This window comes from Centroberyx gerrardi, chromosome 8 (assembly GCF_048128805.1).
Source record: "Centroberyx gerrardi isolate f3 chromosome 8, fCenGer3.hap1.cur.20231027, whole genome shotgun sequence".
NCBI lineage: Eukaryota > Metazoa > Chordata > Actinopteri > Beryciformes > Berycidae > Centroberyx > Centroberyx gerrardi.
Window position 1 is genome coordinate 4,792,808 of NC_136004.1, and position 22,017 is coordinate 4,814,824.

The following is a 22,017-nucleotide window of genomic DNA, read 5'->3' on the forward strand; positions in this document are numbered from 1 at the left end:
GCAGAGAAACTGGACTGGACCAGCAGAGAGAGAACTTGGGAGAAGCAAGAGCTTTAATGAAAACTAAGGCAGAGTCCAGAACTAAACAAGCAATCCAAAAAGGCAGCTAACAGAAAACAGGACAAAAGGCAACAAGAACATAAAGTCCACACCTGGCAGGATCGTGTCTTAGCAGATTAGGACAGGACAACACAGGTAACACACGCGTGAACACTGAACAACGAACTGGCACAGATTACAACCAAACAAGACTAGATATACACACACAGACAGATTACCAATGAGGGACAGCTGGCTGGCAGGGGAGAGTCCGGGAGGTGATAGGTGGAAAGCATGCTGGTGAAGGGGGAACAAGGTAACAGGGCTAACGAGGGTGATGCAGGGCAGGTGTGGAGGGAAGGAGCACAGAAGGGAGGAAAGTCCGAGGACATCTGGTGGTTGGCAGGAGGATGGCAGGACTGGGGAGTGAAAGGAGGTGATGGACTGGACAACAGGAGCAGACAGGGGCAGACAATGACAGGACACAAGGGCAAGGGCTGAGATCATGACAGATCGTGACAACTCTTTGCTGTACTGAATTAATGTTATGCCACAAACACTTTAAAATGAATTATATAATGACAACAAAGTTTGCATATTTCTATGTTTTTCAGAGGTTTCTAGTTCGTTTATGTTTGAATTAATCTTGTATGAGCTGTTTTCATTGCTTAACTCTTTAACAAAGACAAGAAATAAGGGAGATTTATGGGAATACTTACATTTACTGTATGTATGTGAAGTATAGCTACCAGAATTATTAAATTCATTACAGAGAGATAGCAGACTCAGGGCGCCTATTATAGAAGGAACAACGTATTCATGTCTTTTGTTAAACGTTCTAATTTACGGTAGTGACCAAGAGCACTTGAATGCGCGGCAAGTCCAATTGACGGAGTTTAGGAGGAGCCCCTGAAGGCAGCATACGCTTATCCCTCACATTTGTTGTCAGTGCGCGGCATCACATCCAAAGCCACAAGTGGATAATATTTAGATACTTTGTATCATTTTTGTAATATTTACGCTTTGTATGATTAGAATGAATAATATCAGCTTTGTGGTTTTCAGCAATACTTTGGGAGGAGTGTTTTTAACATGAAAGGACCCCCGAGGCTACGATGTTGACGTTTGGCTAACCCCGGATGGAACACTGACTGTTGATATCCTCTTGGCGTTGGATAACTTACTTCTCTGACATTCATTTTTTTAAGGTAGTTATTTTGTATGGACACACCATGTTTTTAAGGAGTGTTTCTCGCCTACCTTTAAAGAGGGCTCGATTTTTTACTTGTGTTGCCGGTTGTTTTTAGGCCCAAAGCCATGCCTCGGTCTGTAGTCGGGCTGTGAATCCGCCAAACGTCACTTCAATCCGGGAACACATCGGGGAAGTAACCGCTACGCCGGGGCTACACCAGAGAGTGCTACAGTTTAAGAGGTAAAATTAACATTATTTGAAATAACGCTTTGACATTTAGCACACCTGCTCACGTCGAAATTATATGGACTGGACTATAATTTTTCTGTCTGAGACCTGTTCATTAGTCTGCATCAGTGAACATTTTAATGAAACAATCTGTTGATTAATGAGACCATATAACTAACGTTAGTGTCATTGCTAAATGGTATGAGTTATAATATGCGCAGATGTAGCCGTTACGTTGAATAGGTGGGTAACCTATAGCCTGTCCGGGTAACCTATGACCTCCAATCAGTGGTCATAGTAAGGCAAACAGCCACCAATGTAAACATAAATCAATTTTATTTTCAAAACAGTATTAATTTATGCTTCATTTTCCCCTTAGAAGACCCCAGCACCATATCAGTTTAATCTACCTAGTAAGAGATGTACTATGAATTTAGGTCATAACAAATTATGTCAGCCTAAAAACGTTGGTAACCACTATTCTGCAAATCAAAAGGTGGATAAAGTGAGTTTAGGTGGGTTTACCCTACACTACATGCCTGACAATTTGGTGTCAGTTTGTAAGCGCTGCACTATTCATTGCAACCACACCTATCTTTACCAGCCAATTTCACTGTCTCAGTCCGAGCGCTAGCTGCATTTTGTCCCTGTGTTTTGCAGCCGACTAAAAACAGACACTGAAGCTGGTTTGGCATCACCGCTGCTGCATTTGCTGTCACAACTCATTTGCACTCGACTCTTCTCTCCTCTCCCTCATACAGCGCTGCATCTGTGGCTTCCCTCAGGTCTGGGTTGGAGACATGCACCCCCCATCTAGAAAGGACTTTGTATCTGTAACCTTCGCGGAACAGGGAAGTGGCAATTACAACAACGGCAAGCAGTGGCGGAGGCAGTCTTGCTGGAGGGTAAGTGGCACTCCAAAAAGGCATTTTCTTTTTCTCTCCTCCCCATCACTGTGCTCTGGTTTCATCCCCGATAAGACCTGATAAGGAGACTGCTCTAGTGTCCCACTTTTCCCCAACGCTGGCTTGTACAGTTGACACTTATCCACCTGCACAACATACCTGTGTAAAAGGATATTGTAGGGCCGATGAATGCATGTGTTCTCCTGCCTATTCTTTACTGTGAAGTGGGTTTGTGCAAGTGCCAGAGGGCCTTACCATGTGTTCACACCACAAGCAACCTTGTTGATGGGTTGCTCTATTCTGACAGATTGTGGGTGGTACCAGAAGCTCTGACTGAATCTATGTAGTGGTCTGCAGCTACAAAGTTTTGAACAGTCACACCATGTATTTTTTAGATCATACCATCAACCCCAACGATGGATGCAACCATTCTCCCAAGTATCATTTTTTGGGGCGTTTATTTTTGTAGTCTTTTAATATAAAAGTTGAAGAGAACTAGCAACCTTTGAATAGCTGTAATCAACTTCTTGTCTATTTTGCTGTTGATGGCTGATGACCTTGAAAATTTCAGCCGTGGCCAACTTTTCTTGGCCGATGGTGTGCCAAAATTTGTACCCCCTGAAAACGATGTTCCGCCTGGCGGTACGTCCTTGTTTTGTCCCCAGTGTGTGTTGTTGTTTTGCCACTGCCCAAGGAAATGATTGTGGGGGGAAATGTGCTTAAAACATGACAAGATGACTAATGTATATCCTGAAAACGTGTAGAATCAATAGACGCTTGTGGTTTGAGATAATGGGATCACAAACCAGCGACATCTCTGTTCATTACGAGGCATTATTTCACAGGATTACATTCTTTGTAATCCTGTTTTTAAAATGTTGCTCTATTGATTGAAAACAATCCACAAAATATTTTGGCACAACACACATTGGCAGTTTCCCTGGTGGCTCTGCTCTATAGAATCAACATAGAAATAATGGACTTGCGGTGACTTAGTGATTGTGTTGCTCACAGTGTGGAAGCACAGTAAGACCTGATGAGGAGACTTTTCCCAATGTTGGCTTGCACAGTTGACACTCATCCACCTGCACAACATACCTGTGTGAAAGCATATTGTAGGACAGATGAAACACATGTTCTTAAGCCTATTCTTTGCTGCGAAATCCAAGTAGGTTTGTCTAAGTGCCTAGAGGGCCTTGTGTTGTAAACCTCTGCATTACCTCATGCTAGATGTGTACGCTTAAAAAGAAATTAACAACTTGCAGGCAGTGCTTTTGCAAAGAAAGGCAGATGATTGTACTGGGCATGTCTCAGCCTATGAATTACATAACAACCTTTTGATATCATAAATAGCCCACTGGATATGTTATGGCATTTGTATGACATGTTTGCTATGGAGACCTTTCACAATCATCTCATCATAGCAGGAAAAAAGCTAATTTGTTCATTGGCCAAATGCCCAAAGCCCAAAATTTGTTTTCCAACTATAGTTTAGAGCAGGATAATGGTTAACTGCCTATCAAAAGTGTCTGGCAGAGTAGACAAACCAACCACCCACAGCATAAAAATTCTTACGTAATATCACATGAGGCCTGTTTATAGTCATCAGGTTTAGTATATGGGTGTACAATAGAGACAACAAATCTTTGTGTTGTGTGTTGTTTTTCTCAGTACTTAAATGTGTACAGAATAGTTCTAGGGTGGAGGAGAAAATGGCTTAATTTGAATAAAATAAAAGGAGTGTCTCTGACATGCAACTTAAATTTTAGTCAGTCAGGGATTAGTAGTCTAAAACCTTTCTCTATAAGAACAAATGCAGTTGCATGGGATTTAAAAATTGGAGTAGGCAAAGTTTGGGAATTTGCAGCCACAGTTTAGGATATGACTGATCTTTTTTTTTCTGAAGCATATGAAGTGTCTTTCAGTAGCAATTTGTAAACAATTAGTTTCCTCTGGATTTGGCAGAATGAATGACTGTTGTGTATTAGACAGAAAGGTGGTACTGTGCATTGATCCTATTGATGAAAAATTATGTTATGTAATAAGCCAGTCCTAGTGTAAAGCAATACTGTTCAGCATTGTGTAAGGCTATCAGTGGCTTTACTGTATTTTCAGCTTGCACCGTGGGAAGGTCTTTCATTAGAAGGCTCAGAGGAAATCAATTCTAGGTTTCACTAAAGGTTTGGGAACTTTAGGGTAAAAGTATGGGGAAAAATAGTATATACATATGACTACACATTTTATGTTGCTGCAGACAACCTGTTGTTTCACATATTTTGGTACTGGTAGCTGTTGTTGTGAAGAATAATCCTGAGTTATACAGTGATAAGGCGTAGTTGGCAGTTACATTGCTCAGCCACCATCAACACATCGAATTGAACACCAATCAAAAACTTTCCAGTCCAGTCAAGGCATTACCATGCATCCACACTGCGAAAAATTAATTTTGAACTTTTCGTGGTCATAGGGCGCCAACAGCCAATCAGATTTCTGCACTTCCTTCCTTGTGTCCCTATTGATGTGATTTTGTTTCATGAAAAATAGCTCCGCCTGACAAGTGCAAAATGGACAAAAGGTTGATTACACTCATTCAAAGCCGTCCCAGTTCTCTACAACTTTTATTTGAAAGTCTACGGTCTACAATAAACATCTCAAAAACTATGCTTGGAGAATGGTTGCATCCATCGTTGAGATCGATGGTAAGCTCTGAAGTAACTGTTAACGTTATGAAAGGCATTGTTATGAAAAATTTTGTAGCTGCACGAGACCACAACATAGACGCAATCAGCCCATCAACCAATTTGCTCGCAGTGTGAATGCACGGTTAAGACCATGAAAAAGCCTGGGCATTTTCAAATGGAGAATCTACAGGAATCCTGTTGACTTGGCAGTGCTTCTCCCTCTTGCTCCCTTCTCTGTGACTGTAGAAATGGAAGCAGCTGTCCAGGTTGCAGCGCAGCCTCATCCTCTTCACCCTGGTCCTCCTGTTGATTTGTGGAATTGCTTCCTATCCCACTGTTACCGAACACCTCGGAGGTAAGGCTCTGCATACATTCAACATCTTGATCGGTCAAGTCGGACCGTTGTCTGTATGGTTGGATGATTTTATTAGGGATGCACCAATCAATCATTGTTATTGATCATTATCAGCTGAGAGAAGTTATAAATGGTGATTGGCCGAACATCGTGTCAACTGCCCAATTATGAAAGCCGGAGAGTGTATGACATGAAACTATATGTAAAGAACATGTTTCTAATGTATGATTAGAAATAGTTTCATAGTTAGTTGAGTTACTATTAGAAATAGTTTCATAGTTTTGGACAGAAGGCCTATGCTGCCTCAATGAAAACCTTTTTCACCAAGCTTACACTAACATGTAATAACTATGTTCTCAATGCTGCATGACATTGCTGGTCTAACTGTGGAAATAAATCCAAGTTTTATCTAAACAATCTGTTAAACACAGTGCTTGTTGAAATTTTACTGGTCATGCTTGCCCAACACTTTTTAGTAGAAAGACTGTTTTGAAAGTCGTTGTGACATGTAAAGTGTTTAAGTGTAATGATAATAAAAGTAATAATAACATGGGTATCTGAAAGCAAGTTTTAAGAATGATTCAATAGATAATACATTTTCCAAAGTCTAGGAGCTATCTTGGCAAAGGCCCAATCAATCATCTTCTATAATCTATATATCTGTAATGTAATATGTAATCTAGATTTTGTAACAGCCAATTTTGCTACTCTCTATCACCAATTGATGTAACACAATAGTGATTCAAGCTATATCCAGTTCATGAAAGCTTTTCCATTTGCTGTTCTAAACAGCCGGTGTCTGGTAGTTCTTTCCTGGGAAAAATCCTGCACAGCAATGAGCGCTTAGCACCAAAAATGGAGACCAAATAAAAATGAGAATCTCACAGATTATCACTTTAATCAAGAATTTAGAACCATTCATGCTTTAAAAGGGATTAGTAAAACCTTAAAATCAATTAATTTTGTTGTAAAGTACATTTGAGACATTTAGCTGATGCTCTTATCCAGAGTGACTTACAATGAAGTAAGCAAGTAGAGCATCAGTTTGACAGGACACACGACTGTTGATTGACACAGCCTGCGACCTTTCAGTAATCACTAGGCCGCCCTTGTACTATACTACTACACTACTATGGTGTTCCCATACTAAAACTCTTTGTCTGTGTGTTGTCAGGCCTTACAGGCAGAGACCAGGAGCCAGACAGGGGAGGTGACGCTGACCTGAGGCCTGTCATTCCTCATGTGCTAGCCGAGCCTGTGAAACAGGACCCACCACCACTGCCAGAAGTACCATCTCAGGTTGCTATATTTCTTGTTCCATTCCTTGAAGGCTTTCAATGGATTCCTATATAGGCCTGGTAAAGTATGGAAAATGGAGAATATTAGCAGCAAATAGCCGTGTAAATGCTTAAACCGACTAGTTCCATTGAGTTAAATACATAATATTCTTTTTGTGCATGTTCATCCACCTAGTGCCATGCACTTTCCCTGATTACTTTTTTTTTTAGACTTCATGTAAACAGTTCATTTGAACTTGAGTTCATTCAGATATTTTGAGGCTAATGCTGCAAAAAAAGAGAAATTTAACAAATTAAGTAAAAATTATTATCATGGTATCAACTGAAAAGTCTTTGTTTTCTCACTTTTTATGTTGTAATTGTACTTTTTGTCACTTCATTTTTCTCACATTTCTAATTCTTACATCATAAGCCTCTGTGTGAACAATGTTAACAGCACTGTCACTACAAAAGGTTTGAATATATCCTCAGGTTTAAGTATATACTTCAAAATGGACATGGTAGAGTTCAAATACGGCAATAGCATCAGCAGATTAGGAATGTGTGCATGACATTTACTGAAGATACAGATGAATCTGCTTTTCTTCTCTTTACAACTTACTCAAATGAAGTAAGATTTTAAATCTTAAAAAAGTATCTTTGTCCATTTCCTGCAGAAGAGATTACCCCACAAGCGAGGACCGCCCATCCTGCAGAATCGTCTGCAGAAGAAAGAAAATGTTTCGAACACGCTGGTGGAGGAGGACAAGGCACCTGAGGGCAAGAAAGAAGTGGAAGACGAGGGACTGATCAGGTGAGACTTGCAGTGCGATCACACCTACAGTTTGTTTTCTTTGGTCCGAACCATAGTGAATAAGTTAACTTCTTGTATTTTTCTATTTTGTAGGTTCACACTGCCCAGTTAGAAGCCAACCAGAGCTTGTAAACAGAAGTCACATAGACTCACAAGTAGCTTGTTTATAGGACAGATTGCAAATTGGTCAAAGTTTTTATATCCTGTCGCCCACTCGGTCATTACTTAGATTCAGATCACGTCGCCTGTTAAATAGCCTATCTCTGTGCAGAGAGAGGTCTGGAGAGGTTAGGAGGTGATTGAGCACTAGAAAGGCCATGGGCTGATGTAACTGCATATTGAGATAAACTCCATGGAAACTCATTTCACACACGAGTACCTTCTCTGGTGTTCATATCAGGTAAGAATACCTGAATAAGAGCATCAGTCCAGACTTCATTTTCTTGTGCTAGGCTTTCCAAGCATGAGGAACTGCTGGCTATCAGATGTCAGCTTCTGTTCCTTATGCCCATAATACCTTGTGTTTTGGGGTCGTTTCCTGTAGTTGGTTCCGATTACGTCCTCACTCCTAATGGAACTGCGCCACAGTTCTCTTGTTAGAGGAATGACACATTTTCAGGCATCTCGGTGTGGTTATTTGGTGCAACCTGAGTTCAAATGGCATTGTTCTCTGGCCAAATTAACCTTTAAAGGCCTATTTCACCTTAAATGAACCCTTTTCACTTTTTTCTGCCCAACTTAAGCTGGCGTGGGGCAGTGATTGACGCTGACCAAGCCACTGAAGATACCAAGGATGAGGAGAACAAGGAGGACCAAAACACCAAATCACCTGTGGTGTCGGGTATCTGCTCTGTTTTATTTACGGTTCTCTGTGTAGACTCTGTCATAATCAAATCAAATGTATTCATCGAGCACTTTTAACAGCTTGTGTGTGTATTTGTGTGTGCCTGTAAAATCAAGAGCGTAATCCTTTCCTTAAATTGCTCTAAGTGGAACATTTCCATGCCCTGAAATCAATAATTTCTTTCTGGCTTACTCTGTAGACTTGGATGGGATGGTAAACGGGCATCTTGTTATGCGTTGTGTGTTTCAGAAGCCAACCGACTAGAGGCGGTACAGAAAGCTTTCAGACATGCGTGGAAGGGCTATAAAGACTTTGCCTGGGGCCACGACGAGCTCAGGCCCATCTCCAAGTCCTATGGAGAGTGGTTCGGCTTGGGCCTGACGCTCATCGATGCCCTGGATACCATGTGGATCCTCGGACTGAAAGAAGGTACAGTAGACTTTTACCTCTACAGGGTTCCGACACAGCTCTGTCAGGTCTGGAAAAGTATGAAGTATGGGAAAAATGTGACTCTGTATTTTATGTAGTTGCTGACTCACTGTCATTTCACATCTTTCACATCAGCACCTCGACTCTGGCTGTTTGAGCACAACTTAGTTTATCTCAGTGATGGTCTTCATGGAGGGAAATTCTTAAAGCTGAGATACGTTGATTCTAAAATTCAAAACGGCAGTCAGTTGACTGTGACTTGGCCTCTCTAGTGTTAACTCCCAACCACACCAGTGGAGCTGCTCAGTGGCCAACAGTAGTGGTTGTACTGGGCAGCTCCCAAGACTAAATGTGTGTATACCAGTATGTCACAGTGACTGTGCAATTGTAAAGCAGGGCGTTGCTGATGCATGCTCAAAACCTTTCCTGAATAAATAACACAAGTAACAACATAAAATCTAATAATGACGTAACATATCACAGGCCATTTGGTAGACGCATTTATCCAAAGTGCCTTGATTTTGGCATGAGTGGTTGGTCTACTTGTTAGGGTTTCCCGGAGCTTGATCTCTTAAGTGGTGTTTGTAATCTTGTCTGTCAGAGTTTGAGGAAGCGAAGGCATGGGTGGCCACAGAGCTCTCCTTCAACAAGAACGTGGACGTCAATTTGTTTGAAAGCACCATCCGCATCCTGGGAGGCCTGCTGAGCACTTACCATCTGACTGGAGACACTCTGTTCCTGGACAAGGCTGTGAGTCAGCACAGGCACACACACACAAGCATAACCTCACAACAGACATACACACACAAACACAACAAACTGTCTGTTTCTGAAGGGCCTCCGCCAGTGTCCTCCCCCTTTCCTTATGCTGCTCAAAGCTCCTTTCACAGCCTGCTGGCTGCTCATATGTGTTTTCTATTCATTGCCCCAGTCTTGTTGGTACAGATACAGGCTCCATTCATCAAAATGACTTTAACCAATCCAAACAACAAATGTTTGACTGATATGGGTTTTTGAAGGCCAATACCAGTACATTTAGATTGAAGTTGCCGATAGATTTTGTACTGTTAACAATGATATAGCTTAGCAAGAGAGTGATTTTACCATTTGTATGTGACATGAACTTCATCCACAGCAATCCCAATCAGATTTTCTTAATGCAATGTATATGAGCACATGTTCTGCCATTTATCATTCAGCAACCAAATTCTGCAATAGCAGAAGACTTGGCTTCATCAACAACACTGCCATACTCCGTCACCGCCATTGTTTACATTTCTGCTGTGTCACATCTCAGTTTATGGCTCCATGGCTCCACATTATCTGTCGCTCTTGATCTCTTCTAATATCCTGCTAGTTTGTTTTTAGCACACACATGCTTGCTAGCGGCATAATGGCAGAAAACAGTAATACTCCTCCTAACTATTCCTCCAAGTGATGTTTGGAAGATCTTTGGAATATTCCCCTCTGTAAAAGGCAACATTCAGCAGAACACCTACTCAAATCTTCAAGAAATTTAATAATGGAAAAACAACATGCTGTCAATCATCTCTATCTGTCTACCATTGTCTGTTCATTGCACCCTGCTTTCATGTGTTAATACATTTACAATACATTTTATCATTAATACTCGAATTTCAGTGGAATGTTTCTAATTTCAGTCAATTGATAGTTGAATTTGATTTTTAGGGGAAACTGACAACCCTAGCTTCCACCATCTGTAATTGCCAACTTTAGCTCTTATTTGTGCTGTAACCTTTCCTCCTAATTCCTCCGTAGAAAGACGTAGGCTCCAGATTAATGCCGGCCTTCAACACGCCGTCCAAGATCCCCTACTCTGACGTGAACATCGGGAAGGGGACGGCTCACCCTCCCCGCTGGACCTCCGACAGCACCGTGGCCGAGGTCACCAGCATCCAGCTGGAGTTCAGAGAGCTCAGCCACCTCACCCAGGACCCACAGTATCAGGTGACCAACACACACACACACACACACACACACACACAGGCTATGAAAATGATTCACTCTCCAGCACAGAGGGTCCGCTATCAATGTACTTTTTCTTCTCTAATTATATCATGGAAGTCACTTAAGAAATTGGACAGAAAAAATGACTGCACCTTTTATGTAAAGTGATGGAAGGATGGTAGTTTATCTTTTCTTTGAAAGCCCAGAAACTGGAATCAAATGCACTAATTCCGTAAGTGGCACCGGTATTCTACACTGTGCTCCACCTTCCTGAAGCAGAAAACATCGCACAAAACTAACTAAAACTAAAATCCCGACATACATAATGTACTTACAACGGATTACACACCATTCGAGTGGCTTCATTAAAATGGTGTAATGGTTTTCATCAAATCGTGTGAGTAAGGTTAACTAACAACTTCAGCTAACATTAAAGACGTAATCTACTAGCTCTAATGCGTTGGTCTTGTAGTAAAAAGAAAAAAACCTTGGTCCTCCAGGCTGCTGTGGGCGAGGTGATGAAGCAGGTCCACAAGCTGGAGGGCAAGCTGGACGGCCTGGTGCCCATGTTCATCAACACCAACAACGGACAGTTCACCCACCAGGGGATCTACACGCTGGGAGCCAGGGCCGACAGCTACTACGAATACCTGCTGAAGCAGTGGATCCAGGGAGGCAAGAAGGAGAATGAGTGAGTTGGACTTATCTTGTTGACTGCTGACTTAGCAGACACTTTCCACTTGCCCGGTCAGGCCTCTACTTGCCTTAGTATATTTCTACTGGCCCAGCAGGCAAAAATGAAGAATCACGTTTTCATAAATGAAAGTGACAGAATGCAAGAAGCAGGAAGTGTATTGTTATTTCTTTGCTGAAACATGTCTGTCATTGAATCCTCTGCTGCTCATACCTTTGCTTCTCTCCTCTCCTGCTAAAGCACTCTCCGAGTTAACTTCCTCTCTCAGTCCTGTCATGTAGTAGTGGTACTGTACTGGTACTGACACTAATACTCCCAGCTGTGTATCCCAAATCGTCTGTCTGGGCTTTCAGCTAAGCCCCAGGGCGAGACAGCCGCCTCATCAGGACTCTGTACCACGCTGTCATAGCTGACAGTCCTATTATTTGATCTGCTCAACACCGCCTCCCCCCCTGACAGATCTGACACAGCGTGATCAGCTACCCGGCCCACAGACTGTCTGTTACCTGCTGTGCCTTACAAGCTGTTAGGCATTAGCCGCCCACATCAGCATCGCAGCTCGGGTTAGGCCAATATATCAATTTGCGGTTATGTTGGACACTGAATCCTTGAGGCATAAACATGGTCAAACTCAAAGATCTTGAATACTAGCACATAATATTGACTTTGCGCATCTTCAATCCAAAAGTATCAGTATCGGCCCTGAAAATCCCACATCGGTCTAAGTCCAACCAGCACCAGTCTGAAATATTGATGCTCTCCTGTCTGGTAGTATTTGCTTAATTTAGGGCACAACTAGAACCGATGAAAGATTTATATACCCCCACCCCGCCCCCCGACACCAGGCACCGCTCGAGGGGGTTGGCTCAGATTAAGCGGCTTTGAATGTTTCAGTTGTTTGTTGGAAGTGTGTTTCTGTGTTGCCTCCAGGTCTTGGCCTAGAATAGTTGCTGCAGACATTGGATTCCCAAGGCAAGGAGGAGAAGAGTTTGCTCATTTTGTAGTCAATAGCAGGAAACTCACTGTGTTTTTATTGACGTCTACACCTCAGGCACTGAAGATGAACGCTTGACCAAAAAGTGTGCTGCATGTTGCACTTTTTGCATATGGGTCTATATATTGCTTGTCATCTTCTTTTTTTTATACGTTTTTTTGTACTCCCTGTGGACTGTGCCAGTGTACTTTTTGTTCATTTCCCCAGTATTTTTGTTACATATACAATACAGTTCCTGAAGTCCCATATATGTGTGTCATTGTAGGTTCTTGGAGGACTACCTGCAGGCGGTGGAAGGGGTGAAGAAGAATCTGTTGCAGAAGTCCTCACCTAATGGTCTCATCTTCGTCGGAGAGCTCTCCCATGGACAGTTCAGCCCTAAAATGGTCAGTAGCAAACAAAACCAACCGCAAGGTTCCTACGCAGGTCTGGAAAAGTAAGGAAAATGAATTTGATCATTTCCAGGTCTTGGAAACGTTGGGAAAAATATTGCTCTGCAGTCTTGATATACATAATGGATGAATATGCATACGAATATGCATTTTATGGATATTTATTTGCCGCATTGATGATACCTCTTATCAATCATTAAGAATGCTGAACAGCTAGATGCTTCTCAAGTACTGCTTATACAATAATTTGATTAAGTGGATTACACTTAATCAATTAAGTGTCAAATTATATCATATTACATATGTATGTATGTATGTAATATGCTAAGTTTGCCAGTAATGTATTCTCCATAGAAGAGATGAAGGCAGCTGATCGACTAGGGAGTCAGAGAGCTGAGATCACATTCAAATAACTGATCACTAATCAGGTCGATATATCACAACACGTGCTGTGTGACGGGACAGAATCTGTACTTTTACTAATCTACCAATGTATCTGTATGTTACCTCTGTTATTTTGTGTATTTGCGCTTTCCAGGACCACCTAGTGTGTTTCCTGCCGGGGACGCTGGCCCTCGGCGCCCACAACGGCCTTCCTGATGATCACATGGATCTGGCCAAGCAGCTGATGGAGACCTGCTACCAGATGTACGGCCAGATGGAGACGGGCCTCAGCCCAGAGATCGTCCACTTCAACATGCACCAGGGCAGCACCCGAGACGTCGACGTCAAGGTGGGTGGAGGCCACGCTGCACTAGAGACCGTTCTGTAACCGAAAGGTTGCAGGTTCCAATCCCTGCTACAGCTAATATGTGTCCATCAACAGCCATGTGTTGCTGAGCAAGACACTGCAACCCTTATGATATATCAAATAAAAAAGGCTCAATGGAAATGGCAGAAAAAATTTGCAATTTGCAAAAAAAAGTTTTTTACGCCATTTGAAGAAGAAAAGTTTTTGTCTAAAGAAATAGTGTGTGAATAGTGGTGGAAACACATTTGTTGAATAAATAATTCTGTCTACAATTTAAAATGCCTTCCATACCATGCTCCTCACTGTCGTAAGTGGTGGTGGATAACACACGTGTACAGCACAAACATTTCTTACAGCTGGCGTAAATGGATCGGGATTTGATCGAGCGTCATGTAGCGGCTCAGGACATCCCTAGTCAAAACGCTATACTTGCTGCATGCTACTCTTTCCCAATATAATTTGTTTTCCCCCTGTTAATTGTTGTAACCTGACAATTAAAATATTCCAGGACACATGGGTGAACAGCATGATCTTTGCAGCAGGTGGCTTTACGGTCAGAGAGACCGTCGTAAAGGTGTGGTCACAGCTTGATCCCTGCAAGAGCAACTAGCCGTGTCCTGCCCAAGTGTCCCTGAGAAACAGTCTGAATTTCCTACCTGCTCACTCATATAATGTCGCCTTGGATAAGAGCATCAAATAAAGGCCTAAATAAAATGGAAATGTAACCTACAGGGTTCCCACTGGTCACAGATTTTCTGGAATATCATGGAATCTGGAGAGGTGTATTCCAGGCAGGGGAAGTAAGGGAATATAAGGGAATCTTACAAATGGGTCAGTTTACAGGAATACAGCAGAATGTATTTTCCAACATTCATTCATTCATTGCATTAGATGTTTTCAGTCCAACTGAAATGAAAACCAAACTGTTTACCCCTTCAGAAAAACATTAACCAGGAAGGAAGGACATTTTTAGGTCATGGAAGCAAGCTCTGACATAGTTATGGAAAGTCAAGGAAAAGTCATGGAATTTTACTTAGGGGCTATGGTGGGAACCCTGGACTTACCATTCATGTCTCCATGTTTTTTACTGTGATAGCTTGCAGACAGACACAACCTCCTACGGCCAGAGACTGTGGAGAGCCTCTTCTACCTGTACAGGTTCACTAAGGACACAAAGTACCAGGACTGGGGCTGGGAGATTCTGCAGAACTTCAACAAGTACACTAAGGTCAGGCTTCCTGCGTAGTGCTGGATCAAATATGGGAAAATAATTTGATAATTTCCAGGTCTTGAAAAGGTTGGGAATCGCAAAAGAAATTGGAAGAAACTGCAAAAAATGGTTCTGTCCCAATTCACATATAGATATTTCTACATTTCTTGTGTAGTTGTACACCCATTGTCTCTTCATATATTGTGATTTCTGTTGAGAACAGAGCATGTGAGCGGTGAGAATTTCCGCTCCTCGCTCACGGAGCTGTCAGTTCTCTCCGCTCCTCCACTCACGGCTGCTCCGCTCCATACCACTCCGCGCTCAACACAGATTTCAGCCCGCTCCGCTCCAATCGCTCACCACTCTACTCCAAAAAAGAAAAAAGCTGCGTTGTATTTTAATTATAGCTCAAACACTAGCCTGGCATCGCCAGACTAATTCTGCGCAGATGCATTTCTGGGTCGGACTCGGGCACGCTTCGACATGGTGTGAGCGGTACCGGAGCGACATTGGAGCAGGAGATAAGGCGCCGCTCCAGCTTTTTAAAAAATCCGCTCACCGCTCCACCCAAAATCCTCCCGCTCCGCTCCGCTCACATGCTCTGGTTGAGAAGAATAAACTTCAAGTGTATAGTGAAATGGCTTAGTTCAATAGTTCACAAAAGGTTCCAGGGGATCACTAGAAAAATTGTATTATAACTTTAACTTTCACCATTATTTACCCTCCCCTACAGTATAGAAAGTTAGTGCAATGAAATTTTGATAAAGAAACCCAAATCAGTAATGTTCATATGTCCAAACCCTGCCTGTGTCTAACGTCCATATGAGTGCTGATCCAAAACACTATGTTTGGGGGAAAAAATAAATCATTACCTGAAATGCATCATTTCAGAACTCTCTAAAGCTAGAAGATCCAGTCTGTAAAAGTTTTTGGATTTTGTGTAGAGCTGCAACGATTAATCGATTAATCGATTAGTTGTCAACTATTAAATTAATCGCCAACTATTTTGATAATCGATTAATCGGTTTGAGTAATTTTTTAAGAAAAATAAGTCAAAATTCTCTGATTCCAGCTTCTTAAATGTGAATATTTTCTGGTTTCTTTACTCCTCTGTGACAGTAAACTGAATATCTTTGGGTTGTGGACAAAACAAGACATTTGAGGACGTCATCTTGGGCTTTGGGAAACATCACCATTTTCTGACATTTTATAGACCAAACAACTAATCGATTAATCGAGAAAATAATCGACAGATTAATCGACAATGAAAATAATTGTTAGTTGCAGCCCTAATTTTGTGCATCATGGACTTAGAGTTACCATGGAGCTACCTATCATTTTTCAAAAAAGAAGCATGATTTTGTAAGAGTAGATGTCACTTTCTTCAGTTGGTGGCTATTAGGCTTTGGTGATATCGCGAAAATATTGCCACAAGCCTAGTGGCTATCTTATTTTAAAATCAAGCTTTTCATTTTTTTATGTCCGATGTTCTCGTAATCCTTTTTGGTAAATAAAACAAAGGTAGTGGAAATACTTCCACCCAGAGTGTCAGCTTTTCTACCATTTCTCATCTAAGCTAGCTTTGTGTGAAAGGACTAATATTAACAGACTAATATTACTGTAATGCATTAGTACCCAATGCATGGGGAAAATGGTCAATATAGTACTTACCATAAAGTGTGATTGTGATTGTGTGGATGTAAACCAAGGAAAATCCCTCTAGAGAACATCGTCCATAATCACGTGTGGTGTGTTTTTCCCCTCTCAGGTTTCCTCCGGTGGCTACACCTCCATCAATAACGTCCGCGACCCAGAATACCCGAGCCCCAGAGACAAGATGGAGAGCTTCTTCCTGGGCGAGACCCTGAAATATTTCTACCTGCTTTTCTCCAATGATACCAGCCTCATCAGCCTAGACCAGTATGTCTTCAACACTGAGGCCCATCCTCTTCCCATATGGCCTGCCACCGAATGAAATGCATACATACACACGCATACATACGGCAAATAAGCAAAATTGCATGCATAAATACTCTCTCACACACATACACATCTCAGGGCTTGGCTAACACCAAGATATAGCATTATAATTCCTTTTTTAATCTATCTCAGTGACTGAAACATTGGGGTAAGCAACAATCCTGAACCAAGACCACAACTGGAAAATGCCTCCTTTTTTTTTGACTGATGGAATGAATTGTTTGGCGAGAGTCTTTTGCGCTAAAAGCCATGGAGAACAGCAGAGCCAGGCTCAGATTGCGGCGTAGCCTCGTTTATTTATTTGACCGATCTGTCATGATTGTCACACGGACTTCTGATAAGGACAGAGTTTACGCCGGAGAAAGAATGGAAAGTTTGCCGTCGGTCTCTCCCAACCGGTCAGACGGCATCAGCGTTGAAGAAAAGCCTGACTGTGACTTGAATCTAAGCTGTCTTAAATGTATGTTGAGGAGGGGCGAGGTGCTACGTAGGGTTCGACCGATACGGGTTTTAGAAGGCAGATACAGATATCTTTGGATTGAAGTTGCCAGTAGCCAATATTTTATGTATATTTGTGTATATTCAATATCTTCAAATTTGACCGTTTTCATGCCAAAAAAAATACAAAAAAACTACAAGTCTGCAGTTTCCCCCCAGAATTGTATTCTTGTCAGCCTCTGAAAGAGCATTTAGACCATCATGGGACACTAAAACTCTCCGCTGAAATCCCATCAGAATGTTGCATTAGAACCAATGCAGGTCAAGGGCTTCTCATAGACAACCAGTGAAGTATTGAGCAATTCTACAATAAATATGTAGTCAATCAAATGGCATCATATCAGACACTGACTGGCACATACCCATGTTTTTTTTTTAAATAAAAAGCCCGATATATCGGTCTAACCCTAGTGCTAGGTTTGGCAGCAGGCTGGTCAGATGGTTAGAGAGACCGTCCTGTAAGCATAAGGCCACAGGTTTGACCCCACAACAGCCATCCGGTCTGAAGTGTCCTCAGGCAAGACACTGGACCCCTACCTGCTCCACCTACAGCCTGACCCCTGTGCTGTAATGTTTGTACATTTGTGTGACTCTTGCAGGGATATGCAAAGGAAATTCCTCATTACACTGTGTGTAATACGGTCACTGAGTGCTCTGGCCACGGCTGCCCTCAAGGTGCCCGCCCTCTTCTTCTTGGAAACAGGAAATAAAGCCGAAGCTTCCGGAAACGTCCAAGGGCACGAGCATCTCAAGTCCCCGCAGCTCTCATGCTGCATTCAGGTTGTCTGGGAAAGACAGTACATGCGAGCTTCCTACTTGAAAATACCGTTCACCTCAGCTTTCAGGTGGTAAATATTATCACACTGCGAGCAACTCCGTTGATGGTTCACACTGACCAACTGTGGCTCCGATTGCATCTATGTAGTAGTCTGCAAAGTTTTGAACAGGCAAATCATGTGTTTTTCACTGCTTTGGTATTGCCTTTCATAACATCACATCGTTTCGACGATTTAACATACTGTAGCTAGCTAGCAAGCACTACTTAGCATTAATCAAAAATAAACAAAAACCTCAATAAAATTAGTTCAGAGCTTACCATGGAATCTACGATGGATGCTGCTGTTCTCCAAGCATCGTTTTTGAGACCTTTATTCCTGTAGCCTTTAAGGTTAAAGTGAACTGGGAGGCTTTGAACGGCTGTAGTCAACGTCTCCATTTTACACTTGCCAGGCAGAACTATTGTTCATTAAACTAAATCACATTGGTAGGGAAACAAGGAAGCGTAGGAATCTGATTGGCTGTTGAGGCCAACAGCAAAAAGTTTAGCTGTGGCAAGCTTGTTGACCGTCCATCGGCAGGGTTTCCCTGGTCGCTCAGCTCAATAGTAAAAAGTGAGAATGAATCTGTGTGTCCCAAAAATTGCATCTGTGTTAAGTGAAAAAGCTGAGCAGGAGAAACCAAAGTCTACGTAAAATTTCAATCATGGCGTCTTGGCGGCTTCAAATGAGTTTGAATACATAAACACTTCCAAGTTGTAGCTTTAAACCGTCAAGCCTTTCAACGGTTCTTCCCATATGACATGGATGCAGCATCAGTCTTCACTCGGGACTCGAACGACCTCGGTCTTATTCCAGTTGTCGCCGAGCGGCGTGATTTACTTCTGTACTGTGAAGCTTTTGTTTTATGGGGATAGCAAGCGAGCACTTAGCATCTGAGTTTGTTTTTCTGTTTCTTTTTTTTTTTGGGCTGAGCAGCTGCTATTATTTTTATTGAATGTTCCATTTTGTTCTTCTCTTGTTCTTATTGTTTTTGCTGGTAAGGTGGAGAGTGCATTTTACTTTCTAGTGAGAAATTACCTTGGTGAGATTAAGTATAAATTAAGTATAAATTTAGCTTAATATATTGAGTTGAGTAGTGTGTGTGTGTGTGTGTGTGTGTGTGTGTGTGTGTGTGTGTGTGTGTGTGTGTGTGTGTGTGTGTGTGTGTGTGTGTGTGTGTGTGTGTGTGTGTGTGTGTGTGTGTGTGTGTATGTATATATATACACACACATAATGGTATAGTAATTATATATATCCTGGTAGAGTGAATTACCATTGTGTTTTTTTTTCCTCATGAATTTGAGTAGTAATAGTAGCTACAGAGCAAATTGCGGTCATTCCTGTAAATACCATTGGTTAACATCATAGCTCTATTTGTAGTTGTTTCTTTTATGAATTTGTATTGAGACCAAACTCCCCATCTTGTGTATTATGTCAGATGTGTATGTATTCTTTCCTGGACTCTATAGGCGTCGTCTCACGTGTGCCTTCAATGTTGCTTCAGACAACATTCAACAGACAACTGTTTACTGTCTATGTTAATATCCATTTCAATCCGTTCGTGCTATTTTTGACATGTCCACACATTGCCGATTTTGCTATTTGAGAACTATACGGTCATTGCGATCAGCGCAAATATGAATATTTTTACATATTCAAACAATGAAATGAGAATTGATATTTTTCCAGTAGTCCCTCAGAGCAATCATTGGGTTTACTCAACATGGATCTTGACCAGTGTGTATACACAAGGGCTCTATTTCTCTGTGATCCCTACCTAGATGTTCAGCATAATTCCTGAGCCAAAGATATGCTGAAAAATTTAGCAACATTTGCGATTGGTTTTGTTGGGGGTGTTGAATATGAAAAGCCATTTCTCCAAAGCCATTTCTTTCTAAAACAAAGGAAATATTTTCAGAGCTTTTGATAAGGGTTCGACCGATCTGGGTTTTGAAGGCCGATTTCAAAATGTTTTGACTGAAGACACTGATAACTAATAATCATTTTTAAATCTGACCACTTTCATGACAAAAAGTTACTAGAATTCTATTTTTGCCAGAGTGGAAAAGCCCCTGAAACGGCATTTAGATCATCATGGGACACTAAAACTGAATAACTAAAATGTGCCAAGAAAATATAATTTTATTGCAGGTTTTCCAGACTGGTTTCAGGTAGCTGTGGTCATGGAGGAACCTCCCTCGTATCGGCAGTGTACAACATGACTTGCAGATATCCGATATTTAATAAAAGCCCAATATTGGCTCAATATATCGGCAAACCATTATATCGGTCTAACCCTACTTTTGATATTGTACCCAAAAGACTATTCTATCCTCCGCTAACCATGGTGAGGAAAACCGTCATGGTCAAGCAGGTTTTTCAAAATGTAGTTTTAGGATGCTCTTGGTTAATGTTAACGATCAAGACTAAAAATAAACAAATGATTTTGTTTTATGGCAATATTTTTGAAAAATCCGATAGCTTTTGAATGATCATGACATTAAATCTTGGTCAGGTATTTCAAGGATTAAAAGCCTGGCGCTATATTTTGGGACACTTTGTGTAGTGAGGAGGCCGCTCTAGTGGCCCACTTACAGGTTTCCTAAGCAAGTCTGAAAACTGAATTCAGGGATGCAAACACATGTATGGTGAAAAAAGAGAGCTACCCGAAGTCGAAAAAAAAAAAGCCACAGCGTAATATATAACCATGTGATGAAGGCCTGTGCTATTCTTCTTCAAAACTTATTCAAACTTCCTAGCGTTTGCAACTTTTTTTTTTCTTCCTTTTTTTACTAAAAGAATACATTTTATTTCAGCACTGTAAGTCATTTCCAAACCGGTACAAACATGACTGCCATCTTTGTCTCTTTCTGAGCCATTACTCCCCTCCCTCTGTGAGATCAGATCACCAACAGCCAGACGAATAAAAAAAAAACAAGCAGCTTTCTTTTTCTTGTCTTTCCACAGTCAGGTGCTTCCATTATGCTAACGATGACAAATTATACCAACCATAATCAAACAGCAATAATGATGATGATAATTATATAATAATATGGATAAAACTTTAAACCTTTTACGCTGCACAGATTGTTTTTTTTTTGGTGGCCCTGGGTAAATCGGTACATGCATCAGTACACATGTTGTTGAAGGCATGATGGACCAATATTACAACAAAATGGTTCACAATGAACAACTTGGGCCCTCTTCTCGGGGGTACAGCCAGGCAGAGGGTTAGACTGGAGGGAGGGAGGGAGAGGGGGGCTGTCAAGAGGGGCGGCTGGCAGTGTAGAGAGAGAGCGTTTGCTGCTGTCAGCCACGGTCCAGCAACAACCACCTAACCAGTGACATAATGTGAGGTCCTCGCAACAGGTCCTGACAGTTGAGTAGAATTTTTTGCTCAATGCAGTTCACTCATATGAGCATGACAGAAATACACTGTAGGAATCGTTAAGGAGATTCGTCTGTCACCCATAACCTCCCCCCCCCCCCCCCCCCCAAAAAAAAAAAAATTCTCTTCGAATCTGGACACACAAGTCACTCAAATTGATGTGAAAAAAGCGACATTTGCCAAAAAGCGCGTTGTTTGCATCCCTGTGAATTAGATTTTTCAAGGTCTTGAGAAGTTTGGGAATTTGGGAACACAGTCTGTGAAAGTATTGGGGTTGGGGACTGTTGTTCAGGACTGATGTAAATGTGAGTACATATTATGTAGCTGTAGACCCACTGCCATGTCATGTCATGATACTTGTGAAAATAATCCAATATCTTAAAATTAGGTCAAGGAATTTAGGTCTGAGGAAAGTGAATTTTTAAATGAAAACCGTGCAACTTAAAATGGTTTATAATGGAGTTGCAAATATACCAGACATAGGTCAAACACTATAGTATGAGATGGGTGGGGTTAGTAAGAGCAGATTTGATGATTTCCAGATTTGTTGCAATCACACA

The 22,017-nt window shown here is 41.6% G+C and overlaps 1 protein-coding gene across 1 annotated transcript; it reads left to right on the plus strand.

Annotated features, from left to right (window-relative positions):
* The first annotated feature begins 1,004 nt into the window (after positions 1–1,004).
* Positions 1,005–17,367, plus strand: man1b1b (mannosidase, alpha, class 1B, member 1b). The gene is made up of 15 exons (XM_071897202.2): positions 1,005–1,247; positions 1,347–1,471; positions 2,221–2,364; positions 5,292–5,400; positions 6,575–6,699; positions 7,355–7,491; positions 8,235–8,332; positions 8,585–8,764; positions 9,366–9,514; positions 10,544–10,732; positions 11,233–11,423; positions 12,686–12,806; positions 13,351–13,545; positions 14,660–14,791; positions 16,542–17,367. The coding sequence occupies exons 3-15, from the start codon at positions 2,260–2,262 to the stop codon at positions 16,746–16,748; spliced, it is 1,938 nt and encodes a 645-aa protein (XP_071753303.1). The 5' UTR covers positions 1,005–1,247; positions 1,347–1,471; positions 2,221–2,259; the 3' UTR covers positions 16,749–17,367.
* Positions 17,368–22,017: the final 4,650 nt, after the last annotated feature.

What these genes read in the sequence shown, in the direction of transcription:
- man1b1b (XM_071897202.2), top strand. Translation starts at nt 2,260, where the DNA reads ATGCACCCCCCATCTAGAAAGGACTTTGTATCTGTAACCTTCGCGGAA. An exon ending in CTCTGTTCCTGGACAAGGCT is followed by an intron (nt 9,515 to 10,543) that starts GTGAGTCAGCAC and finishes ATTCCTCCGTAG; the next exon opens with AAAGACGTAGGCTCCAGATT. An exon ending in GACAGTTCAGCCCTAAAATG is followed by an intron (nt 12,807 to 13,350) that starts GTCAGTAGCAAA and finishes TGCGCTTTCCAG; the next exon opens with GACCACCTAGTGTGTTTCCT.